General features: G+C 43.8%; 1 protein-coding gene and 1 long non-coding RNA gene across 7 annotated transcripts in view; both read right to left on the reverse strand.

Moving 5' to 3' along the window:
* LOC127413036 (relaxin receptor 1-like) overlaps nucleotides 1-27,805 on the reverse strand; it is a 153,842-nt gene that overhangs the window by 16,591 nt on the left and 109,446 nt on the right. For 3 of the 5 annotated variants that reach the window (XM_051649840.1, XM_051649839.1, XM_051649844.1), the window contains exons 5-11: nucleotides 22,967-23,038; nucleotides 21,568-21,639; nucleotides 19,314-19,385; nucleotides 18,781-18,852; nucleotides 8,594-8,662; nucleotides 1,304-1,375; nucleotides 34-105 (exon numbers count right to left, since the gene is read on the reverse strand). In XM_051649840.1, the coding sequence (XP_051505800.1) occupies nucleotides 34-105; nucleotides 1,304-1,375; nucleotides 8,594-8,662; nucleotides 18,781-18,852; nucleotides 19,314-19,385; nucleotides 21,568-21,639; nucleotides 22,967-23,038 (501 nt within the window). The remainder of the gene's footprint in view (nucleotides 1-33; nucleotides 106-1,303; nucleotides 1,376-8,593; nucleotides 8,663-18,780; nucleotides 18,853-19,313; nucleotides 19,386-21,567; nucleotides 21,640-22,966; nucleotides 23,039-27,805) is intronic. The other 2 variants (XM_051649842.1, XM_051649843.1) reach the window with 2 other exon arrangements.
* On the reverse strand, nucleotides 25,316-26,941 carry LOC127413063 (uncharacterized). 2 transcript variants are annotated; one of them, XR_007892532.1, is made up of 3 exons: nucleotides 26,589-26,941; nucleotides 25,934-26,487; nucleotides 25,316-25,848 (listed from the first exon to the last, which is right to left on the reverse strand). It is a non-coding gene; the product is annotated as an uncharacterized LOC127413063 (long non-coding RNA). The 2 variants fall into 2 exon arrangements; XR_007892531.1 differs by having other exon boundaries at nucleotides 25,934-26,054; nucleotides 26,154-26,941.

The following is a 27,805-nucleotide window of genomic DNA, read 5'->3' on the forward strand; positions in this document are numbered from 1 at the left end:
AAACATTTATGATGGAAATGCCTGAGAACTCACAGCTCGCCCAGTTTACGAAGAAGAGTGAAAGCCCACTTGTGGATGTAACTAATGCGGTTCCGCTGAAGGACTCTGCAAAAAGACGTAAACATTTATCCCCGGTGGACAGAAACACATTGGCTGTTTCTGAGGAATGGAATGCACTAGAAATACACAATAATGTGTAACTTAATGATAATGATTCCAAAACTAAAGAACAAAAAACAAATCAGAAGTTCAATGAAATCTGACCTTTAATCAAGAGAGTCACACTTGAAAATAATCAGTAAAATGTTAATAGGGTAATATTACATATTATTCCAGATTAAAAGTATTCATGATTAAAGTCCACACATACTTTCTGCTTAATATGTAAATGTTTAATCATTTTTAATTTCACTTGAACTAACTTGAAATAATAAAAGGTGATTTGTCAATTGCTCTGATTTTATAGCAGTGATTGAAAAGCAAGCGCTGGAAAGATGAGAATGATTTTACTTAAGAAAATGTGTTTTGACCTGATTTTTGGAGTTTTGGGAAAGAAGGACCTCAAATTATGTATAGGTACAGGTTAAAGGTGAAGTGTGTAATTTCCGTGCCAACCAATGAATGCTTACTTATAGTTGTCTCTGCATATTAAGCTTGGATAGGAGAAAGTATTTTAACACTGAGAAAAATGACACACATAATCTTTAAGAATAGTCTTAATAGAGTTGTTCATTCATGACGTCAATATGTGTGCCATCCTGGAAGGCTAATTCGCCATTAGCTCCCTCTTCAGGAAATCTGAAAGGGTTTTTAGAATAGCAGTTTTGGATTTATGAGTAAAGTAAGGTCTGTGGTTAACATTACTTGTAGAGCAAAATGTGATGGTCTCTTCAACATAAATTACACATCGTCATCCCTCAAATGTGAATTTTGAAACCCATGTGTGCTTTAATAATGTAAGTTTACTATAAAAGGATTGCAACGGTTGTCTGCTTAATGACATGCCAACCACCTAAACTCACATACATAAGAACAAAAAGGGAAAGTTGTTTCAAACAATGTTTACAACAGACATTTTACTGAGAAAACTGGTTTTCTAAAAAAAATTAAAAATTAAAGATTCCAGAGGGAACCCCTGGCTTGAAAAAGATAATTCTCTTCCAGGTTTTAGGACTACAAACTGAACATTTCTATACTGTAAAGCACTCATAATGTCTGTCAGTGTCGGCTACTAATTCTATGCATAGAGGGAACAGAGGAGCAGGTTGGTGAAGCTGGTTAGAGAGGGTATACTTTTACTTACAGCACTGTTAGCATGTTACAGGACCTGAAGGTTACATTTCCCACGGTCTCTATCTTATTTCCTTCAACATCTCTGCAAACACAAACACAGAAAAAGAGATTAATAGAAGGGAACTTTAAGAAAAGAATAGGATGGAGAGATGGAGATCAAGAAAAATCCAAATCAGTTCTACTTATCTTGGCATCAGATTACTGGAGGACCAAAAAGTTTTACATAAAGCAAAATGCAAATAGATAGCTGACATGAAATGCTTTTGGGTTGATACATCCTGCGGTGTGACGTACTATACTCCATCTGAAACTTTTATATAAATCTGAATATTTAGTTGTAAATCCTGAATATATAAATCCGAATATATACTTGTAAATCCTGAATTTATAAATATAAATCTGAATATATAGTTGTAAAAGACCTTCACAGCAGGAGGACACAGGAGAGCGGTTTCCTCACAAGTAAGGCTTTAATTAATATACTCCACTTTACAGCTTCACAATGACTCTGAAGCTTCACAGTAATAACTCTTCAGCTTCACAATAATAATTAATCAGTTTCACAACAATAGCTCATCAGCTCCACAATAAGGTTTCTTGCCCCTGACTCTCTCCCCATCTGCTGGTGGCGTGGCCGCTTATATGCCGCTCTCCCCATGCTCACTGGTATTAGAGACAGGTGTTAGACATAATTTAGCTCAGATGTCAGCACCCTTACTTCTTTCTCTTTCCCCGGACGGATGCTCGACCACACGCCCGCTGCCATATATCCCCACCACCTGACTCAGGCCGGGGAGCCATCTGGCCTGTCTACCACTACCCCCCATTTCTGGAAAGAAAGTTGTCGACAGCCATCTGTGCCCCCGGTCTGAGGACCACCTTGAATTTAAAGGGCTGGAGAGCCAGATACCACTGGGTGATCCGCACATTGGTATCCTTCATGCGGTGGAGCCACTGGAGTGGGGCGTGATCTGAGCAGAGGGTGAAGGCCCACTCCAGCAGGTAGTAACGAAGAGTGAGGACTGCCCACTTGATGGCCAGACACTCCTTTTCCACAGTGCTGTACTTTGTTTCCCTCAAGGAGAGCTTGCGGCTGATGTACAGCACCGAGCGCTCCTCCCCCTCCACCACCTGCGAGAACACGGCCCCCAGCCCCCTGTCTGAAGCGTCCGTCTGCAATACAAAAGGGAGAGAAATTAGGTGCATGTAAAAGCGGCCACCCGCAAAGTGTGGCTTTAACCTGCGTAAATGCCTGTTGGCACTGCTCTGTCCACTGGACCGGGTCTGGAGCTCCCTTTTTAGTGAGATTAGTCAGCGGGCTGGTGACGTCCGATAGTTAGGCACAAATCTCCTATAAAAGCCAGCCAGCCCCAGGAATTGTCTCACCCCTTTTTGGTCTTGGGTCTTGGGCAGGTCGCAATCGCCGCTGTCTTGTCAATTTGGGGACTCACCTGCCCGTGGCCCAAGTGGAACCCCAGATACTGTACCTCCACCCACCCAATCGTGCACTTCTTAGGGTTTGCTGTGAGCCCCACCTGTCACAGCGACCTCAGATGCTGCATATGCCACTGCCAATCATTGCTATAAATGATGATGTCATCCAAATAGGCAGCAGCGTAAGCTGAATGCGGTCTGAGGATTTGTTCCATGAGGCGCTGAAACGTGGCTGGAGTCCCAAACAAACCGAACGGAAGTGTCACAAATTGGTGTAATCCGAACGGTGTGGAAAAAGCTGTTTTATCATGGGAAATTGGTGTCAAGGGGATCTGCCAATAACCCTTTGTCAAATCCAGTGTCAAGTAAAAACGAGCAGTGCCTAACCGATCGAGCAACTCATCAATACGAGGCATTGGGTAGGCATCAAATTTAGACACCGCGCTGACTTTTCTATAAACCACACAGAACCGTACAGACCCGTCGCTCTCAGGCACCAGAACAACCGGGCTGGACCAGTCGCTGTGGGATTCCTCTATTACTCCCATATCGAGCATTGCATCCAATTCTTCCCGGACTATTTTTTTGTAATGTTCGGGCAATCGGTAGGGATGGGTACGTACCACCACCCCCGGCTCAGTCTCGATGTGGTGCTGGATGAGGTTCGTGCGACCTGGTAGAGGGGAAAACACATCTGCGAATTCTTGTTGTAGTTTCGTAACCTCTGCAAGTTGGTTCGGTGAGAGGTGGTCTCCGCAAGTGTGGTGGTGTGCTTTGTGATATGATTGTGTTTTGTGTTTACCTCCAGCCCGAGCTCTGCCCTCTCTGGAACTACCATAGCCAACGTCACAGGGGCCGCTTCCCTCCACAATTTCAGGAGGTTGAAGTGATAAATTTAATGCGTGCCCCCTCTATCAGTTTGCTTTACCTCATAATCGAGTTCCATCACTCGTCTTGTGACCTCAAAGGGTCCTTGCCACTTGGCGAGTCATTTTGAGTTCAATGTGGAGAGTAATACGAGTACCTTATCTCCCGGTGCAAATTCCTGTAGCCGATTTCCCCTGTTATACAGTTGGCTCTGTTGTTCTTGAGCTCGGAGCAAATTCTCCTGTGTTATTTGCCCCAAGTTGTGGAGTTTTGCTCTAAGATCAAGAACATATTGTATTTCATTCTTACTGGCTGAAGGTTCCTCCTCCAAGCTTTGCGTATGACATCAAGTACGTTGTGCGGGCACCGCCCGTACAGCAGCTCGAATGGGGAAATCCCACTGAAGGTTTGCGGGATCTCTCGTACTGCGAATAACAGGGGATCGAGCCATTTGCCCCAATTTCTAGTATCCTCGTACATAAACTTACGAATCATATTTTTAAGGGTTTTATTAAATCGCTCCACCAGGCCATCTGTTTGTGGATGGTAAATGCTGGTGCGAATTGACTTAATGCCCAATAATTCGTTAAGCTCACGTAGTGTCCGTGACATAAAGGTTGTGCCCTGATCGGTGAGGATTTCTTTCGGAATCCCTACCCGGGAGATTATTTTGAAGAGTGTCTCCACAACACTGCATGCTGAGGTGTTGCGCAGGGGCACTGCTTCCAGATATCGCATTGCATAGTCCACTAGGACCAATACAAAGCGATGTCTGCGTGTTGACCGCTCTAATGGCCCGACGAGGTCCATGCCAATTCTCTCGAAGGGGACCTCGATCAGCGGAAGGGAACACAATGGCGCTTTTGGGGTGGCCGGTGGGTTCACCAGCTGACATTCACGGCAAGCCGCACACCACCTGCGAACATTGCTGCCAATGCCCGGCCAATAAAATTGGGCTATTAGTCGGTTCAGTGTTTTTCTCTCCCCTAGATGCCCCACCACAGGATTATAATGAGCTGCCTGGAACACCATTTCCCGGTGGCTCCGCATTATTAAAGTGCACCTATTATGATTTTTAAACGTGCCTAATTTTGTTTTAAAGGTCTCATTCAATATATTTACATGCATCCAAGGTCAAAAAACACTTTAATTTGCTCATAATTTACATTGCAGCATTACCTTTTTTCCCAGTGTCTCAAATGACTCGTTCAATGATCCGTTCTAAAGGATTCATTCTAAACTCCTCCTTTCAGAGAGCATACTCTGCTCTGATTGGTCAGATGTCACAGTCTAGTGGTCTGGTTACAACCCGTGTCCACCAAGGCTTGGTGTGTACTCCCCTTGACTCTTACCGGTATCTTGTACCCTCCAGCCTGATTGAAGGCAGCCTGTGGTGCGTTGGGGATCCGGACTACAGTTCCCAGCTCCATCACAGGACGCTGATCACAGAAGTGTTCCGGATCCCCGCAACGCCAGCAGGCCTGCCCAGGCACTATGCCCGCACTTGAAGGGGCAGGTACATCCACCTGAGGGGGAGAGCGGTAAGGCACTGAAGTCGCCGGGAAAGGGATAAACTGGCGCAAGGCTCTGGACCCATTCTGCGGTCCCTTCTGGAAGCTGCCGGATCAGCTGTTCCAGCACCATTTGGTCGACCACTCCCTCAACGTCGCGGTCCCCCGCCAGCAGCCATTTCCGGCAGGCATCAAGGAGCCACTGAGAGAAGGCAAACAGTATTGTCGGTATTGCTCTGGGCTCCAGCCGACCCACTGCAGGATGGTCTTCTTCAGGTCACTGTAGACCAGGAGATTAGTCATCAGCAGTTGTTATGCTGCAAGCTGGGCTACCCCGGACAGCAAAGGGATGAGCCGGGCCACCCACTGGGAATGCGGCCAACTCCAGATTTCAGCGGTGCGCTCAAACAAGTTGTGGAAAGTGTCCGGGTCATCTTCCGCCCCCATCCTCATCAGCGTGGGTGGAGGCAGGGGGCTGCTGTTGTCCAGGGTCGCTGCCGGGGCTTTGAGAAGGCTGGTTGAGAAGGCTCCAAATGGTCTGCTGGTCCTCTGCCTGAGCTCTAAGGACCTCATGGAAGCAGCGTTCCTGATCTTGGCGGAGCTCAAGAAGAGCCTGTTGGTGGGTCTGATGTAGGTCGGCGAGGGTCATGATGATGTCGGACAGCAGGAAGGACTCCATGGGGCGTGCGTTCTTTAAACCAATTCCTAGGTTTCGGCACCAGTGTAAAAGACCTTCACAGCAGGAGGACACAGGAGAGCGGTTTCCTCACAAGTAAGGCTTTAATTAATATACTCCAGCACTTTACAGTTTCACAAAGACTCAGCAGCTTCACAATAATAACTCTTCAGCTTCACTATAATAATTCATCAGTTTCACAACAACAGCTCATCAGCTCCACAATAACATTTCTTGCCCCTGACTCTCTCCCCATCTGCTGGTGGCGTGGCCGTTTATATGATGCTCTCCCCATGCTCACTGGAATTAGAGACAGGTGTTAGACATAATTTAGCTCAAGTGTCAGCGCCCTTACCGCTTTCTCTCTCCCTGGACAGATGCTCGACCAAGCCCCTGCTGTCATAATAGTTGTAAGTCTGAATATATAAATATAAATCTAAATATATATTTCTAAGTCTGAATATATAAGTATTAAATCTGAATATATAGTTGAAAGTCCTGAACAGGAGTCGGAGGGTCGAAAGTTCCCCTTGTCTGAGATGTCACAGGGGGCAATGGTCGAGCCGGTGACTTGGGGGGAGGGGGGGGGACCGGCTGATCAGGAGGACTCAGGGTGGGCACAAGGGCGGGAACCAACTCCAGGTCTAATAGCCCAGTGAGAGCTGGCTCTGGGACGGACGAGGCTTGCAATGCTGGCTCTGGGATGGACGAGGCTTGCAACGCTGGCTCTGGGACGGACAAGGCTTGCAATGCTGGCTCTGGGATGGACGAGGCTTGCAATGCTGATTAGTTGGCCGTGGCAGGCGTTGGCGTTGGCTCGTTGACCGTGGCAGGCATGGGCGTTGGCTCGTGGACCAGAGACCAGCCTGTGACATGGCATGGAGCAGACTAAGGCATGGCTGTGACATAGCATGGAGCAGACTCAGGCGTGGCTGTGACATGGCATGGAGTAGACTCAAGCATGGCTGTGACATGGCATGGTGTAGACTCAGGATCCGGGGCAGAAGGTGGCGCAAGCTCGGCGACCATGTCGTGGGACCCTGGCTCGGTGACCATGACGTGGGACCCTGGCTCGGCGACCATGACGGGGGACCCTGGCTCGGCGACCATGACGTGGATGGCTCTGACATGGCAGTCACTGTAGGAGTGCATAGTTCCTCATCAGCCACTCCTACAGTGAAAGATGAACCGCTCAGTTGCAGGGCTAAATCCATGTATTGAGCCAGACTGAGGGTAATCCGAATGCCAGACATCATGTAGGAGACCGGCTCATTAAACCCAAAATGGAAACAGCCTTTGAGGGCAATATCATTAAAGTTCACCATGTGACACAATCCACAAAAGTCCACAACATAATTCTTGAGGGGAAGATTCCCCTGGTGGAGACGCAGGAGTGCAACTGCTGGGTTCATGTTGTTCGGTTGAGTATTCTGTAACGTACTGGACATGGAGTAACAGACAGGACACAGGAGCAGATGAAGACGATAATGAAGTGAGAACCCAAGTGCAGTTTATTTACAAAGTGCAGTTTATCCAAACGTGAGTACAAAACAAAACAAACATAAATGACTTGACTACGTTACACAAAACAATACTCGACAAAGGACAATGGCAAACATGAGGGCTTAAATACAAGGACATGGGCAAACACATGACAATGAAAACCAATAGCAAGACTAAACTAATAACAAGATAACTAGATACTAAAACAAAGAACCAATGAAAACAAGACACATGAACAGGGGAAAACACATGACAGGATCACATGAGGGAACAGGAAATCATATAACATGAACCAGGAACTAGCTTCCAAAATAAAAGACATGAACACAAAACATGAACAAAAACACATTTAAACGTGACAATATAGTTGTAAGTCTGAATATATAAATCTAAATCTAAATATATAGTTCTAAGTCTGAATATATAAATATAAATCTGAATATATAGTTCAGGGGTGGGGGGTTGTGCTATAGTAAAGACACCTCCGCTTAAATCTCAGTGCTCTTAAAGGCATCTCCGCTTAAAAGGGCACCTTTACGTTTCTGATGGGCACCTCTAGATTTGTGAACGAAAGGGGCAGGGGCTTGCTCCCCTGTAGCCCCCGTTCTGTGCACGTCAGTGTATAGTTGTAAGTCTGAATATATAAATATATATCTGAATATATAGTTGTAAGTCAGAATATATAAATAGAAATCTGAATATACAGTTGTAAGTCTGAATCTTCTTTGGCTGCCACAGCAGGCCATCTGTGATCTGCATTTTTGACTTGGCACAGGTTTAACACTGGATGCCCTTCCTGATGCAACTCATACCTACAGGGCAATTTTAGAGCCTCCAGTTCTCTTAACCTGCATGTTCTTGCACTTGTGGAGGAAACTGGAGCACCAGAGGAAACCCATGTGAACGTGGGAAGAACATCCAAACTCCACAGTTGAGCCAGGACTTGAGCCCAAGACCTTCTTGCTGTGAGGCAACAGTGCTAACCACTGAGCCACCATGCCACCTTTAATGATTAATGATTAATTAAGAGACTACATGGGATATTGGAACATTTAAAAATGTATTTGTCACATTACAAGATCATTTAAAATGAACTAGTGTAGAAAAAAAAAACTTGATTAAAAATGGTGACACTTAAGAAATGTTGACCAGTCCTAAAACAAACACTTTCCTTTATATATTAATGTAACCTAGAATGTTTATTTAAAATAACGTTAAGCTTCAATTAACAAAATATTGATTTTCTGAATAAAAAGTACATTGTGTACATACAGTGTTTTTACTATGAGAATGTTGAACTCAAACTTACAGCCAATTTAATCGTGGCATCTCCAGACATATATCATCAAGCTTTGTGAGAGCATTGTTCAACAAGACTCTGTAACACACACACAGAACCAGCAAAAGTACAAAGTGGTAGCAGCATCGATAAAAACCTATATACACTCACGGCCACTTTATTAGGTACACCTGCACATCTACTTATTCATGTGATTATCTTATCAGCCAATCATGTGTCATCAGTGTAATGTATAAAATAATGCAGAATTGGGTCAGGAGCTTCAGTTAATGTGATGTAAAAATGTGATCTCAGAGATTTAGATCGTGGCACGATTGTTGGTGACAGACGGGCTAGTTTGAGTATTTCTGTAACTGCTGATCTCCTGGGATTTTCATGCACAACAGTCTCACAAGAGAATGGTGCGAAAAACAAAAAACATCCAGCGAGTGGCAAATTTGTGGGCGAAAATGGCTTGTTAATGACAGAGGTCAGAGGAGAATGGCCAGACTGGTCCAAGCTGACAGGAAGGTGACAGTAACACAAATAAACATATGTTCTGCTATGCAGAAAAGCATGTCTGAATGTACAACACGTCGAATTTTGAGGCGGATGGACTACAGCAGTGGAAGACCACTCCGGGTACTGTCAGCCAAGAACAGAAAACTGAGCTGACAACTGAGGTACACAAATGGTAGGCTCACTGCAGCCTCAGTTTTCTGTTCTTGGCTGACAGAAGTGGAACCCAACGTGGTCTTCTGCTGTTGTTGCCCACCAGCCTCATGGTTCGACATGCTGTGCATTCTGAGATGCTATTCTGCTCACTACAATTGTACAGAGGGTTCCCTATCTGTCACTCACTCAACGTTGGTGTCGATGTAGTGACACAAGGGGTCACTCTTGGGAGCCCAAGACACCTCCGGTCTTTGATAAAAAGCCAATGAAAATTGGCGAGTGGTATTTGCATGCCACTCCCCCGGACATACAGGTATAAAAGGAGCTGGTATGCAACCACTCATTCAGATTTTCTCTTCGGAGCCGAACGGTCATGCTCATTGAGCTGAATACTACTGTTCATTCACCTCTGCTGGATCTGACGGCGCATTTCAGCGGCTTCTCCCCCCTCTGCACTGGTGCACTGCAGAGAACGCACCTGGGCGCTTTGGCAGAAAAACTAGAGAGTATATTTTCTGAAAGAGCATTTTTCCCCTCTAAAAGAGTATATTTCTCTAAAAGAGCGCACACATGGAACGTCTTTTTAAAGACATGTCTTTTTAAAGATGCTTTTCCGATTGTGTGTTATTCCTGATTATACTCGTTATCTCTCGCCTTCTAACGGTCACGATCACTGTCTTTCGTGTCTGGGCACTGCTCACGCGGAGACAGTGTTCGTGGATGGTCATGTTCTCATTGCGAGAATATGTCCATGGCAACATTGCGGTCGCGGCTCGCCTTCGTAAGAAAGTGAGCCACCCCAGAGGCTCCCGCCTCGGTCCTTTTACCCACGGGTTTGAGGCCAGCGCGGCTAGCACTGGGGGCGATTTGGGGACCCCAATGTGACTGCCTCCGCCGGGTATCCCCCCGCGGACCTCCCATTCCCCAGCACACTCGTCTGCCCCGATCGGGCTTCCGGGTGAGTCCGCCGGCTTGTCTCACGGCGAGTTCGACCTCTTATTCGGAGCCCGTGAAAATGATGAGCTCTCGAGCGCAGTATCGGAGAGCGGGCTCGTCCAGTCGGAAGCCTCAGCTGGGCTCCTCCCTTCGGGGTCGATCGCCCAGTCACAGGCTGATGCGGAGATGACGACATGATTTCCCGGGCAGCCGCGAGCGTCGGTTAGAGTGGATTTCACCGCTCTTCCCTGAACCCTCGCGGCTCGGTGATTGGTTCCTGGGCTCGCAGCGCCACTCAAAGCCACGCCCCGCCCCCGTTCCTTTCTTCCCGGAAGTGCATGAAGAGCTGACAAGGTCACGGGAGGCACTTTTTACTGCCTGGTCCCGATCTTTTCAGTTTCCCCGCCCTCACTACCCTCGATGGTGGGGGGGCCAAGGGCTATTCGGCAATCCCCCGGTGGATAAAGGCGCTCGCGGTGCACCTATGCCCGCAGAGCGCCGCCACCTGGAGCGGGTGCCCAAAGCCCCTGTCCAAGGCCTGCAGGTTTATGTCGTCTCTGACGGCCAAGGCCTACGGTGCCGCTGGACAAGCCGCCTCCGCCCTGCACACCATGGCTCTCCTGCAAGTCCGCCAAGATACTAAAGGAACTGCACAAGGGTAGTTCCGCCCCGGGATTGATGCAGGAACTGCGCTCGGCGACCGACCTCGCTCTCCGAGCGGCCCCACCTGCCGGTACATCCGATGACGTTGTCCCTTTGGTCCCCCTTGCGCGGAACTTGGATGCATATCTTGCGCTTTCCAATCCGTCACGAGGGCTGGTCCGGACCGTCCAACTCGGCTGCGCGATTCACTTTGCCGGGCATTCACCCAGGTTCAGTGGTGTCCACTTCACCTTGGTGAAACACAAAAACGCTGCTACCTTGCGCGGAGATCGCTACCCTCCTACGGAAGGACGCGATAGAACCTGTCCCTCCAGCCGAGATGAAGAAAGGGTTTTACAGCCCCTACTTCATCGTACCGAAAAAAGGCGGTGGGTTGCGGCCAATCTTGGACCAGCGAGTACTGAACCGGGCTTTACACAGACTCCCGTTCAAGATGCTGGCGCAAAGACGCATTCTAGCGAGCGTCCGGCATCAAGATTGGTTAACGGCGGTAGACCTGAAGGATGCGTACTTTCACGTCTCGATCCTTCCTCGACACAGACCCTTCCTGCGGTTCGCATTCGAGGGTCAGGTGTATCGGTACAAAGTCCTCCCTTTCGGCCTGTCCCTGTCTCCTCGCGTCTTTACGAAGATCGCAGAGGCTGCCCTTACCCCATTAAGGGAGGTGGGCATTTGCATTCTCAACTATCTCGACGACTGGCTAATCTTAGCTCACTCTCGAGACGTGTTATGCGCATACAGGGACCTGGTGCTCTCACACCTCAGCCGACTAGGGCTTTGGGTCAACTGGGAAAAGAGCAAGCTCCTCCTGGTTCAGAGCATCTCTTTTCTCGGTTTGGAGTTGGACTCAGTCTCCTTGATGGTGCGCCTTACGAACGAGCGCACCCAGTGGGTGCTGGCCTGTTTGAAGGCGTTCAAACAGAAAACAGCGGTTCCACTGAAACTTTTTCAGAGGCTCCTGGGGCATATGGCATCCTCGGCGGTGGCCACCCCACTCGGGTTGATGCATATGAGGCCGCTTCAGCACTGGCTCCAGACTCGAGTCCCGAGATGGGCATGGCGCTACGGGACACACCGCGTGGCCATTACGTCGGGCTTTCACCGTCTTTTCAGCCCTTGGACCGACCTCTCGTTTCTACGAGCAGGTGTTCCCCTAGAACTGGTCTCCAGGCACGTCGTGGCCCCGACAGACGCCTCCAAAACGGGCTGGCGTGCTGTTTGCAACGGGCACGCAGCCGCCGGCCTCTGGATGGGTCCACGACTGCATTGGCACATCAACTGCCTCGAGTTACTGGCAATACTGCTCACCCTGCGGAGGTTTCGGCCGTTGATCCAGGGCAAGCACATGTTAGTTCAGACAGACAACATGACAATGGTAGCATATGTCAACCGCCAAGGTGGTTTGCGCTCTCGTTGTATGTCACAACTTGCCCGCCGTCTCCTCCTCTGGAGTCAGCAGCACCTCAAGTCGCTGCAAGCCACTCACATCCCGGGCAACCTCAACACTATGGCAGACACGCCGTCACAACAGGTTACCCTCAGGGGAGAGTGGAAACTCCACCATCAGGTGGTCCAGCTGATTTGGAGTCGATTCGACAGGCACAGGTGCACCTGTTCGCCTCCCAAGAATCCTCCCCACTGCCCGCTCTGGTACGCCCTGACCGAGGCCTCCCTTGGCATAGACGTGCTGGCACACAGCTGGTCCCCTGGCATTCGCAAATATGCGTTTCCCCCAGTGAGCCTGCTTGCACAGACCCTGTGCAAGATCAGGGAGGACGAGGAGCAGGTTGTCCTGGTAAGCACCCTACTGGCCCGCCCAGACGTGGTGCTCGGACCTCACGCTCCTCGCGACAGCTCCCCCCTGGCTAATTCCCCTGAGGAAGGACCTTCTTTCTCAGGGAAGGGGCACCATCTGGCACCCGCGCCCAGACCTCTGGAATCTCCATGTCTGGCCCCTGGACAGGATGCGGAAGACCTAAGTGGCCTACCACCCATGGTGGTAGACACGATCGCTCAGGCTAGGGCCCCCTCTACAAGGTGCCTGTATGCCTTTAAGTGGCGTCTATTCACTAAGTGGTGTTCTTCTCAACACGAAGACCCCCAGAGATGCGCAGTCGGATCAGTGCTTTCCTTCCTGCAGGAGAGGCTGGAAGGGAGGCTGTCCCCTTCCACCTTGAAGGTGTACGTTGCTGCCATAGCAGCACACCACGACGCAGTTGACAGTAAGTCCTTAGGGAAGCACGACCTGATCATCAGGTTCCTAAGAGGCGCCAGGAGGCTGAATCCCTCCAGACCGCCCCTCGTTCCCTCATGGGATCTCTCCGTAGTTCTTCAGGGTCTACAGAGATCCCCCTTTGAGCCTTTGCAGTCAGCCGAGCTTAAGGCACTCTCCTTGAAGACTGCCCTCCTGACTGCGCTCACTTCCATCAAGAGGGTAGGTGACCTGCAAGCGTTCTCTGTCAAAACATGCTACCCCCGGTAGGGCTACGAGCCCATTCTACCCGTGGTGTAGCGGCTTCTTGGGTCCTGGCCAGAGGTGCCTCTCTAACAGACATTTGCAGAGCAGCAGGCTGGGCAACACCCAACACCTTTGCAAGGTTCTACAACCTCCGGGTGGAACCGGTTTCATCCCAGGTAGTGGCACGCAACACAAGCGGATAAGCCCGGGATAGCCGGCCGGGTGTATCGTTTGCACATAGCGCCTTCCACCTCCTTTTGAGCTGAAGACGTGCGCCGTTAATTCCCAGTAGTGTTCAAAAAATTTGTTCCCTGGTTGACTTCCTCTGAGCCCTGTGGCAGTCGAGTTTTCGGAGAGACTCACTGCTGGCCCAGTACACGCACTAACTAAGAGCCCTGTTCTGAGGTAGGTGCTCCGCATGTGGTGGTTCCCTGTAAGGCTAACCCCATGCGATCTATATCTTCCACTAGTTTGTTTCCCTGCTGGCAAACTGCGTCTTCCTTGGGCAGAGCCCCTCTGCCCCAGTCTCCATGTTTGTAGTAACTCCTCCCCCATTGGGCAGGATCTACCTTGAAGGCTCTCCACTTGGTTGGAAAGACCATGTGACGTATTTTTCCACTTAAAAATATCCCCCCCTCTCTTGGGGTGAGGTGTGGTCTCCACGGTGTCCTCCCCTTGGGAGGGACACCCCCCGACTAGACCTGGCAGCCCAGTCGGATAATCCCCCTTCTTTTTTAGGGAGTGGAAAAAGAGAAGGGGAAAAGAGGCCACGACTGGGTTAAGCCTGTCTCTATCTTTGGGTAGTCGACTTGTCCCCAAAAAGGGCCGTTCGACACTCATAACTGTGTTGGGGGAGGTTACGTGTTGACCTGGTGTGCTGGCTACGAGGCACACAGCAAGTCTGCATACCACACACCGCCAGTTCACGTAACACCGTTCAGCCTTGTGGCGTTTTGTATAGGGACCCCTAGTGTCACTACATCGACACCAACGTCGAGTGAGTGACAGATAGGGAACGTCATGGTTACTGGTGTAACCTCCATTCCCTGATGGAGGGAACAAGACGTTTGTCCCTTCTGCCACAACGCTGAACTACCTGCTGAAATGGCAGGACCTTATATCGGCTCCTCAGCGTAAAACCTGAATGAGTGGTTGCATACCAGCTCCTTTTATACCCGTATGTCCGGGGGAGTGGCATGCAAATACAACTCGCCAATTTTCATTGGCCTTTTATCAAAGACCAGAGGTGTCTCGGGCTCCCAAGAGTGACCCCTTGTGTCACTACATCGACACCAATGTCTCGTTCCCTCCATCAGGGAACGGAGGTTACACCAGTAACCATGACGTTATCTGAGTTACCATAGCCTTTCTGTCAGCTCCAACAAGTCTGGCTATTCTCCATTGACCTCTGTCATTAACAAGGCGTTTTTGTCCACAGAACTGACACCCTAGAGACTGATGTGAGTGAAAATCCCAGGAGATCAGTAGTTACAGAAATACTCAAACCAGCACGTCTGGCTCAAACAATCATGCCAAGGTCACATCTGGTTGATATGAACATTAACTGAAGCTCTTGACCCATATCTGAATGATTTTATACATTACACTGCTGCCACATGATTGGCTGATTAGATAATCACATGAATAAGTAGATGTACAGGTGTACCTAATAAAGTGGCCAGTGTGTGTGTGTGTGTGTGTATATATATATATATATATATTTATATATATATACACACACACACACACACACACACACACATATACATACATACATACATATATATACATAGTATATATATATATATATATATATATATATATATATATATATATATATATATATATACATACAGGTGCATCTCAATAAATTAGAATGTCGTGGAAAAGTTCATTTATTTCAGTAATTCAACTCAAATTGTGAAACTTGTGTATTAAATAAATTCAATGCACACAGACTGAAATAGTTTAAGTCTTTGGTTCTTTTAATTGTGATGATTTTGGCTCACATTTAACAAAAACCCACCAATTCACTATCTCAAAAAATTAGAATATGGTGACATGCCAATCAGCTAATCAGCTCAAAACACCTGCAAAGGTTTCCTGAGCCTTCAAAATGGTCTCTCAGTTTGGTTCACTAGGCTACACAATCATGGGGAAGACTGCTGATCTGACAGTTGTCCAGAAGACAATCATTGACACCCTTCACAAGGAGGGTAAGCCACAAACATTCATTGCCAAAGAAGCTGGCTGTTCACAGAGTGCTGTATCCAAGCATGTTAACAGAAAGTTGAGTGGAAGGAAAAAGTGTCGAAGAAAAAGATGCACAACCAACCGAGAGAACCGCAGCCTTATGATTGTCAAGCAAAATCGATTCAAGAATTTGGGTGAACTTCACAAGGAATGGACTGAGGCTGGGGTCAAGGCATCAAGAGCCACCACACACAGACATGTCAAGGAATTTGGCTACAGTTGTCGTATTCCTCTTGTTAAGCCACTCCTGAACCACAGACAACGTCAGAGGCGTCTTACCTGGGCTAAGGAGAAGAAGAACTGGACTGTTGCCCAGTGTTCCAAAGTCCTCTTTTCAGATGAGAGCAAGTTTTGTATTTCATTTCGAAACCAAAGTCCTAGAGTCTGGAGGAAGGGTGGAGAAGCTCATAGCCCAAGTTGCTTGAAGTCCAGTGTTAAGTTTCCACAGTCTGTGATGATTTGGGGTGCAATGTCATCTGCTGGTGTTGGTCCATTGTGTTTTTTGAAAACCAAAGTCACTGCACCCGTTTACCAAGAAATTTTGGAGCACTTCATGCTTCCTTCTGCTGACCAGCTTTTTAAAGATGCTGATTTCATTTTCCAGCAGGATTTGGCACCTGCCCACACTGCCAAAAGCACCAAAAGTTGGTTAAATGACCATGGTGTTGGTGTGCTTGACTGGCCAGCAAACTCACCAGACCTGAACCCCATCTATGGGGTATTGTCAAGAGGAAAATGAGAAACAAGAGACCAAAAAATGCAGATGAGCTGAACGCCACTGTCAAAGAAACCTGGGCTTCCATACCACCTCAGCAGTGCCACAAACTGATCACCTCCATGCCACGCCGAATTGAGGCAGTAATTAAAGCAAAAGGAGCCCCTACCAAGTATTGAGTACATATACAGTAAATGAACATACTTTCCAGAAGGCCAACAATTCACTAAAAATGTTTTTTTTATTGGTCTTATGATGTATTCTAATTTTTTGAGATAGTGAATTGGTGGGTTTTTGTTAAATGTGAGCCAAAATCATCACAATTAAAAGAACCAAAGACTTAAACTACTTCAGTCTGTGTGCACTGAATTTATTTAATACACGAGTTTCAAAATTTGAGTTGAATTACTGAAATAAATTAACTTTTCCACGACATTCAAATTTATTGAGATGCACCTGTGTGTATATATATATATATATATATATATATATATATATATACAGTAGTGGCCAAAAATATTGGCACCCTTGGTAAATATGCGCAAAGTCTGCATTGTTTAGCCTTTTGATCTTTCATTAAAAAAATTCACAAAAATCTAACCTTTAATTGAAGTAAAACAATTGAAAGAGGGGAAATATCTCCTTATTAAATTAATATTTTCCCCCAAAACGCATTGGCCATAATTATTGGCACTCTTTTATTCAGTAATTTTTGCAAGCCCCCTTTGCCAAGATGAGACTTCTCTTATAATGCTTAATGAGGTTGAAGAACACCTGGCAAGGGATCTGAGACCATTCATCCATACAGAATCTCTACAGATCCTTCAAATTCAGAGGTCCATGTTAGTGGACTCTCCTCTTCGGTTCACCCCACAAATATTCTATGGGGTTCAGGTCAGGGGACTGGGATGGCCATGGCAGAACCTTGATTTTGTGGTCAGTGAACCAGCCATTTTAGTGTTGATTTTGATGTTTGTTTTGGATCATTGTCCTGCTGGAAAATCCAGCTGAATTGTAAGCTTTCTGGCAGAGGCAGTCAGGTTTTGAATTTTTATCTGTTGGTATTTGATAGAGTCCGTTCTTTAGAGGACATTATTTGGCCACTTGAACAATCCTCCTCACCATGCGTGGAGACAATATAGACACACGTCCTTTTCCAGGCCAATTCTTAACATCTCTAGTTGATTGGAACTTCTTAATTATTGCCCTGATGGTGGAAATGGGTATTTTCAATGCTTTGGCTATTTTCTTACAGCCACTTCCCATTTTGTGAAGCTCAACAACCTTTTGCCGCACATCAGAACTATATTCTTTAGTCTAACCCACTGTGACTGATGATTAAGGAAATTTGGCCTGTGTGTTACCTCATATTTATACCCCTATGAAACAGGAAGTCATGGCTGAACAATTTCATGTTCCTAGTCACCCAGGTGCACTAAAAAATTTAAAATATGAATGGGAATTTCTAGGGGTGCCAATAATTGTGGCCAATATTTATTTAATAATTAGATATTTCCCCTCTTTCGATTGTTTTACTTCAATTAAAGGTTAGATTTTTGTGAATTTTTGGAATGAAAGATCAAAAGGTTAAACAATGCAGATTTCTTTTCACAGCCTTCTTTGCTCATATTTACCAAGGATGCCAATATTTTTGGCCACTACTGTATATATATATATATATATATATATATATATATATATATATATATTAAAGCAATATCACACGAGCAAGAGTGCGGTTATGGCTGTATATCAGCATGGCTGTGATACAGCCATAGGCACGAGGCCGTAGGCAATCATAGCCATGCTAATATACAGACAAAACAGCATGACAGCAAGTGTGATATTACATTAATTCAACAAACAAGTAAATAAATAACTAATACCCAAGTTTCAGAGGTGGGAGGAACTTTCAGCATGGCAGAGGAGAATACGGTTTCTTTGTCGGTGTCTAAATAAGAGTTCCCCAGAGTGCCCTACGCAGGTGATCACACATGCCCAATCGTTCTCTCTCTCTCTCTCCCTCCCTCTCTCACACACACAAACGTCCTTGTTACTCCAATAACTTGTTAGAAGCCATCTTAACTAGTTCTAAAGTGACACTTTTAAATTAGTAATGGAGGATTGGCCGCATCTTTTGAACTAGTAATGGCAGATCCTGATCCATTTTATAGAAAAGTAGTTCTACAAGCAAGTGCATGTTTTGCGACAGTCCTCAGTTTTTCCTTAGCTATTTATGTACTTGTTCATTGAACTGTTGTATTAAACCAATATCACACTCGCAGTCATGCTGTCCGTATATAAGCATGGCTGTAATTGCCTGTGGCCTCATGCCTATGGCCATATAACAGCATTGCACATATACACCCATAACAGCACTCTTGCTCAATCACGATATTGCTGTAATATATAAAGCCCTACAGAAAACCTCCTATGCATTTGTTAAAATATAAGATTTACATTTAAAAGGCCATAGAAAATGAGAGTCTCTAAAATAGCACCAGGCTGCAAACTTACAGGAGCACAAGGGAACGCAAACCAGAGAAGGTCAAAGAGGAGATGTGATGAATATTGTTGTTCTCCAGAATCCTTCAGAAAAAAAGAAAAGAAAAGAAAAAAAAGAAAAAAAAATCAAGGAGAAGCTCATTAAAAAACATTGCAGCCTAACAAATTGAAGTGTTTTGTCCAATATTTGGTCAGAGGACACTAATTAATGCGTAAGTGTCATGAACCATAATTCAATGCCATTCAATTAGATGTGTGATGGAAGTTCAATGAGAACTCCTGTTTAATTAGAGCAGATCTGGGGAATATGATGCACAGGGCTCAGCTAGGAATCATTCCCTAGGTTACTGATAGCATGTTGAAAGAATATACGTGAATAATAAATCTGTTTGTGGGTGAATTCCTTTAAAAATCTATTAAAAAAAATTGGATTGACAGCTGACAGAAAAGTTGCTTGATTTGAAGCAGATTGTTTGAATGTGGGAATCCATCTTCATTTATTTGACATTTAAAAAGTAGATGAGAGAATGACAAGAAACACTTACAGCCATTCTAGGTTGTGCAAGTCCTGGAATACTCCAGGAAGTAGGGTGGTGATTCGATTATAGCTCAGATATCTAGATTAAAAGAGAGAAAAAAAATCAATGTTGTTTCAGAGTTGCCCAAAGCATTTTAAAGCCACTACGACCATAAAGGCAATAGCTTTACATTCAAAGATTTACATTGAATAAAAACAAGAATATTCTACTTCCGCTTTCTTAGTTTATTAAGGGACGTCATCACATAATTCATTCTTGCGATAAAAAAACTAGCTGCAGCGCAACAAATGAAACTGGAATGTAGGTGTCTCAAGATGCAATTTTAAAAGTTATAGTTCTTTTATCTTGACATAGCACTTATGACAAAAGACACTGAAAAAGTAGTGAGTTACAGTGTCTAATGCAATAATGTGTCCTCTGTGAACAGCTCCTTATTCAGTTAATAGAAGAACTATGGTAGACCCCAGAAAAATGCTTGGTTTTGCAGTCACCATGGATAACAATCATCGTTTGCAATATGTCCATCCATCCATCTTCGACTGCTTATCCGGGACCGGGTCACGGTAGCAGCAGACTAAGCAAAGTAGCCCATATGTCCTTTTCCGCGGCCACATCCTCCAGCTCATCCTGGGGGATCCAGAGACGTTCCCAGGCTAGCCAAGAGATAAAATCGCTCCAGCATGTTCTGGGTCTTCTCCTGGGCCTCCTCCCAGCTGAACATGCCTGAAACACCTCCGCAGGAAGGCATCCAGGAGGCATCCTAATCAGATGCCCAAACCACCTCAACTGGCTCCTTTCAATGCGGAGGAGCAGCGATTCTACTCTGAGCCCCTCTCGGATGTCAGAGCTTCGCACCCTATCCCTTAGGGTGAGTCCTTACACCCCACGAAGTAAGCTCATTTTGGCTGCTTTTATTCGCAATCTTATTGTTTCGGTCACTACCCAAAGCTCATGACCATAGGTGAGGGTTGGAACATACACGACTGGAAATTGAGAGCTTTGCCTTCAGGCTCAGCACCTTCACCACCGCGGTCCAGTAAAGCGACCGCATTACTGCAGATGCTGCACCGATCCACCTGTCGATCTCATGCTCCAACTTTCCCTCACTCATGAGTAAGATCCTGAGATACTTGAGCTCCTCCACTTGGGGCAGCTGCTTTCTCCCTAAATGAAGAGAGCAATCCACCCTTTCCAGCAGAGAACCATGGCCTCAGACTTGGAGGTGGTGACCCGCATCCCAACCACTTCACACTCGGCCACAAAACTCCCAAGTGCGCACTGGAGGTCACAGCATGATGATGCCAACATGACCACATCATCTGCAAATAGCAAGGATACAATCCTGAGGCCCCCAAACTGGACACACTCCACACTTCAGCTAAGCCTTGAGATCCTATCCTTGAATATCACAAACAGGGTCGGTGACAAGGGACAGCCCTGTCGGAGTCCAACGGCCACTGTGAACAAGCTAGACTTAATGCCGTGGATGGAGACACAGCTCTTGCAAAGGTTATACAGGGACAAAATGGCACTCACTAGTAGCCCCGGTACCCCATACTCCTGCAGCGTCCCACACAGGACACGGACGTTTGATTTCTCCACAGTCCACAAAACACATGTACACTGGATGAGCAAACTCCCATGCCCCCTCTAGGACCCACACTAAGGTAAAGAGCTGATCTACTGTTCCACGACCGGGACAGAATCTGCATTGTTCCTCCTCAATCTGAGGTTCGACAATTGGCCGGAGTCTCCTCTCCAGCACCCTGGCATAAGTTTCCCAGGTAGGCTGAGAAGTGTGATCCCTTGATAGTTGTAACACACCCTCCAGTCACCCTTCTTAAAAATGGGAACCACCACACCTGTCTGCCAATCCCTAGGTACCACCCACGTCCACGTAATGCTGAAAAGGTGTGTCAACCATGACAGACCAACAACATCCAGGGCCTTCACCATCTCAGGGTGAATCTCATCCACCCCTGGCACCTTGCCATTTCGGAGCTCTTTGACTACCTCAATGACCTCTGCCAGGGAAATGGGTGGCACCCGAACATATGACTCCCTCTGATTCTCAAATAATTATGTAAATGAAGCTTTAAGACTTAAAATCGGGTGAAAAATTGGCCAGTGGGGCACCGGCCTCAGCAAATGACCAAAGTATTTGCAAGCAATGCTAGCTCATTCTTCATTCTCTGAAAGACTCTGAAAGACTAGGTTTTTAAAGAAAGAATGTAAAAGTCTGCTGACTTTAAAAACTCACAGTCTGGTAAGATTGTAAAGCCCTCTGAAAGCATGTGGGTTCACCACTTTAATTCTGTTGTGCTGGAGATACCTGAAACACAGTTTGCAAGGAGTCACAGCATTAAAAAATGCATTCGACCGAAATTTCCTCTCTCTTTGAAGATGTTGTTGTATAATGTGTGCATTGCAGCTGTAGGAAACCCTCAGTTGTCATAATGTTCCCAAGGTGCCTGGGAGCTTTGAAGAACAACATATAAACATGAGCAGTCTCATCCTGACCACCACTGTTGAGAACACAGTGTTGTTCTTGCATTCAATACAGTTGAAAATTAAAAGGTTTAAGACTTTATAATGACTTAAATTAATAAATTAACTACATTATATAATTCTTATAATTTATTAAATACACTTTTCAATTGTTAAAAATGTTAAATATATTAATATTTGAAAATACATGTACTTCTGATCTGATTTTAAGCATGATATAATATTTTGGATGACATCTTAATGAGTAATAAACTGTATCCAAAGATTTCGTTGGGTTTCTTATATTTTAAGATTTCTTTCGATTTTAAATGTGCAAAATAAATAAATAAATAAAATAAAGTCTAGTGTCTAGAATATAGTGACCAAAATATTATACAGACTTCGGGGTGGGCTCTTTTGCACCACTCAGAATGTGAAAATCTAGTTAAATTCAATTGTAATTAGGCTTACTATCTATTTGCTCATCTAAAAACATGGCTAATATCAAATTACTATGTTTTCATTTTCCTATCCAACAGTTCTGCATTATGAAATCTAAAAAATCTGAAGCTTACCTGACTCTGAGCTCTATAATAGAGGCATTGTGGTTTGTTTTGCCACATAATTTTTGCCACTGCTGAGAAAGTAAGTGTTCATACACAGAAGCCTTTATCTGTCACTAGATCAAGTATGTTGTTTGGACGAGGACAAAAATATGGGGCTGATTCTGTTTGAGTCAGCTGGCTCTCCTGGATGCAACACAACCAGACGATACAGACAACAAACGAGAACGTCTGACTGAGACATGCAAACACGCACAAAAATTCTCCAGCCGGAGAAACAAAACAAAACAAAACATTGAGCCATATTTGTCAGGTTAAAAAAAGGATGTTCTTCAGTTTTTCAGTTCTTGAGTGTGTTTGGCTCGACTCAGATAAAACTCCTGCAGAGAGCACAGAATGTCTTATTCCATGGGGAATATTTAATCTTCCTAAAAGTCTCCTCACAGACTTCTCACTTGCAAGGCACAGTGAAAACGAGTAAGCAACATTTCGATAAACATCTGTGATAATGGCAAAAATGCATTATCCAGCACATTCATAGCATTTTAACATTGACACAGGAAAATTACAAGAAAGTGATATTAATGGCTGAAGCTGAGAGGATCTTACAGCTTTTGAAGGCTCTGGTATTTGAAGAACATGTCAGCATTCAGCTTCCTCAGCCGGTTCCTCTGCAAGGACCTTTTGATATGAAAGAACGAGAGATTAGGCTCTATGAAAGTAAAAATAAAATGAGTGTGTTTGTTGAAAGTTTGTTGACATATCTTAATAATGCACAACAGTAACCACCCACTTTTTCAGCTATTCGGGGACATCGATGTAGTCATTTGGATGATATTTTAAAAACAATGGAAATGACAAGTTAACAAAAAGTGTCCCACTTTCATTGTATTCACTCTATAGAATTATATAAGTTCAGTCATGACAACTCTCGGAATAAATTTAAGGTGTTATAATGAAAATGAAAAGTTGGTAGGTTTGGTATTGTCAGACTATATCTGCTTACGCTGCTGCTGCAGAGCAAGTGTGAAGGCTTGCTACTACTAGAATATACACAGACATAGTGTGCTAAGCATGTATGACATGCTGCTGCACCATTAGACATACAATCCCCATACAAAAAGTCAGCTGCCTACATTTTAAAGTGCAGCCTTTGCATGACCACTACTGAAATAAAATGTCATTGCGGTGAAATCATGGAATTTCTATAGAAAAATATGGAATACCTTTGTAGTTACACTTGGCTCTAAAATATTTTAGTGCCACATTGAACTCTGTTGTATTACAGGAAGACTGTATGAACTTGTATTTAATGTGTTTTTTATTTCAAGCTGCTTTTGGTGTAGTAAACTATCTTAAGTATTTTGTCTTTCTTTTTCTTCTTCACATTAGGGGGAGTATTTTAAGAATCCTGTAAATGCATTTAAAAAATGCAGAATTGAATTGTTAATCGAATTTCATTGTGAATCGAATTGAATCTTTCTGAATAAAAAAAAACAAAAAAAAAAACATTGTTTTGAATCTAATCGAAAAGGTATGAATCATCAATTTGCTTTCAACCCAAAGATTCACACCCCTACTGATTGGTGCATCTCTCTTTAATTTTAGGCAATTAAACATGATTTAAAAAAAAAAAAAATTTAAATGAAGTTGAAATCACACTGACTAAGGGGCTTTTCAGACAGAATGCTTTATTGCATAAATAAAATAAAATAAAAACGCTAATTGCAGTGCAACGAATGGAACCTAATGCAGGTGTCTTGAGACATGTCTTTAACTCTCCTATTATGTTCAAGACATTTTTTTTAATCAATTTAAGAGTTAAATACAGATATATATATATATATATATATATATATATATATATATATATATATATATATATATAAATTATTATAATAATCTGAATGTTGTTTTTGATTAAAATGCCTTTGAATTATCTTTAACAATCCATATATAATGTGTCTGATTTCAACACAGATGACAAGCATGAACACCTGAAGCTTCTTTAATACAAGTGTAACAGTATAAGGATGGGCAAGGAGGAGATGGGAACCGGCTGAACAATAAACATAAGTTTAATGTCAAAACTCAAACTTAAAACAAAATAAAACAAACACAGGCACACATGCAACATGGCCGTGTGCGTCTCTCTCTCTCGAACTGGTGCCTCTGGCTCCCCTTTATCTCGCTCTCCCGCTGATCAGCTGATTCAGTGCCGGCCGTGCACCATCACGGCCCGGCCACACCCTCCTCATCACAACAAGTAATAGAGTAGAATAAAGGATAATTCTGCTTGACATGTTGCATTTGTGCGTAGATGAAATTTCAACTGCATCAGGGAGAAACAGTGCACCATTTTTTTTTTTTTTGCGCTTTCTTTGTCTTTTCTGACTTTGTTGCACTTCATCATCATGCAGTAACACACTGACAAAGTGATTGATGTCTGTCATCATGAAACAGAGACCCTCCCCTCCGAACACAAGTGGTCACAGGAGATGCATCTAAGTGACCAGGAGATACAGCGATGTGTCTCACCTGACCACATGTGATTGGCTCAACCGAGATGCATCTTAATACCATAGTACTCATAGAAGATAAGGTTCCTTATAGAACCCAAAAGGGTTATCACTTGCTTCATATTTAGAACCCCTAAAAGTTTCTATATAGAACCTTTTTAAGAGTTTTAAGGGTTCTATGTATAACCTTTTAGGGGTTCCCAAAATGCAACCATAACATTTGATTTTGTTTAGTTTTTAAATGTATTTTTTTATTTTTTATTATTTTATTACCAGAAGAATGTTTAATGGATATGCTAATTGAATAGTTAATATACTATATCACTAAGAAAGTGAAATAACCATATAAAAGACATTTAAATATTATTAAGTAAAGCATTTTTAATAGTTTGTATATACAACAACAAAAGCAATAGTTAACACAATTCAAAATGCAGTAGTTAGGAGAATTGGCTTAATAAATCCATAAGTTTGTAATAATAAGCTCAAAGTTAATCAGTAGTAAAATGATTGTATAAAAATCAAACATTAAATAATTTAACATGAACTATAAGTTAACATTATAACCATAAGTAAATAACCAAAAGTAAGATTAATAAACAAGTAAAAATCTAAATAAATAAAAACAAATGACCAATGAAAAACTGTACAACAATTTTAGCACTGGGGCAGATACAGAATAATTTTGTTGCCACTGGTCTGACTGGTTTCTTCGGTCATCACCATGTCATCAGTTTGATGCCAACTCTCTGCACTCTCTGAGGGGTCTGGACACCATATGAAACATCAGGTTGAGGATGGATGTGCTGATCCCTGCAAGTATGTGAAACATGTAATAGACCTGCTGTCAGTATGCAGAGTAATTAATAACAAATAAATTGGTATCGCTCTAAATTACATTTTAAAACTTAAATGTTTTGTGTTTTATCTGTATGAAGATGGTCAAACTAGTAATGCTGCACTCCAGAGCTACTGCAAACAGAAATTAAACTTTAATTAGTATCATAAAAACCTTGATGCAATGCAAAATATTGAGAATTAATAGAAAAATAGGTACCTTTTATGACATTGTTTATGTCATTGCTTTTAAGTCAAATGTCCACTTTGACTTTCACTTCTCATGGCTCTGATGTTGATGTCAAGAACTTCAGAAGTGCTCTGTTAGGTGAAGGTCTTTGCTAAAACCCATGTTAAATTAATATGGCATCTTCAATAAAAAATACATAATTATCATATGTTTGTACATGGCAATAAAACTACAAACATCAAATACTCACGAGTTGAGAAACTGAATCATTTCCATCACTTCCACTCTTGAATAAAGCTTGATTAATCTCTTTATATCAGTTCAATAATAAAGTTTGATTAATTTCTTTATATCAGTGTAGTTGGATTAATTCAATGCTGTGATGTGCTCCTGGAAACTTGTTTCATTTTTCCCCATGTTTTCTATATGCAAAGAAAATTTAATTATAACATAACATGGTATCAGGATTACTTGTCAATCCACAACAGAGATTTTAGTGATTCAATTTGAAATTACTTTCCTCCTGGTGGAGAATATTGCAAGCCTGGACGAAACGTTTTGTCAAAATGTATTCTTTGTGCTTGCTGAAATAAACATGTAAGTCATAAATGACAAGGAAGTTAGGTCAAAATTAATAAAAATGACATAAAATGAATCAATAAATTAATTTATATTTCTCTCTTACCAGTGTAACGTTGTCCTCAAGCTTTCAGTTCAACCGATTCATCATGATCTTTAAAATTTTAAATAGGATCCTTGTGAGAGCGCGCAGCTTAAATGTGCCTTTGCGCTATGTAGACTGGACAAAAAATAACCAGTGCTACATGCTCAATTTGTTTGCTGATTATGATACACACCATTTTTTGCATATTTTGTTGAATTATGAGTCAAGAATAGAGTATATCATAGACTGTATATTAATACTAAGATAAAAACATCTAAAAGAGAAAGGACAATGGAACTGATCATCTGTCATTTATGCTTTACCTATCAAACACCAAAATTGTATTTTTCCTCAGTATGAAAAGAAAATGCAAAAGTAATTTAGTGTAGTGTTCAAAACTATTTATAAACACAACTTTCAATAATGAAATTTATGAATATACACACAGTGCATCTGGAAAGTATTCACAGCGCTTCACTTTTTCCACATTTTGTTTTGTTACAGCCTTATTCCAAAATGGATTAAATTCATTATTTTCCTCAAAATTCTACAAACAATACCCCATAATGACAACATGAAAGAAGTTTGTTTGAAATCTTTGCAAATTTTTTAAAAATAAAAAACAAAAAAAAATCACATGTACTTAAGTATTCACAGCCTTTGCCATGACACTCAAAATTGAGCTCAGGTGCATCCTGTTTCCACTGATCATCCTTGAGATGTTTCTACAACTTGATTGGAGTCCACCTGTGGTAAATTCAGTTTATTGGACATGATTTGGAAAGGCACACACCTATCTATGTAAGGTCCCACAGTTAACAGTGCATGTCAGAGCACAAACCAAGCCATGAAGTCCAAGGAATTGTCTGTAGACCTCTGAGACAGGACTGTATCGAGGCACAGATCTGGGGAAGGGTACAGAAAAATTTCTGCAGCATTGAAGGTCTCAATGAGCACAGTGGCCTCCATCATCCGTAAATGGAAGAAGTTTGGAACCACCAGGACTCTTCCTAGAGCTGGCTGCCTGGCCAAACTGAGCGATCGGGGGAGAAGGGCCTTAGTCAGGGAGGTGACCAAGAACCTGATGGTCACTCTGACAGAGCTCCAGCGTTTCTCTGTGGAGAGAGGAGAACCTTCCAGAAGAACAACCATCTCTGCAGCACTCCACCAATCAGGCCTGTATGATAGAATGGCCAGATGGAAGCCACTCCTCAATAAAAGGCACATGACAGCCTGCC

This window comes from Myxocyprinus asiaticus, chromosome 22 (genome assembly GCF_019703515.2).
Source record: "Myxocyprinus asiaticus isolate MX2 ecotype Aquarium Trade chromosome 22, UBuf_Myxa_2, whole genome shotgun sequence".
Taxonomy (NCBI): domain Eukaryota; kingdom Metazoa; phylum Chordata; class Actinopteri; order Cypriniformes; family Catostomidae; genus Myxocyprinus; species Myxocyprinus asiaticus.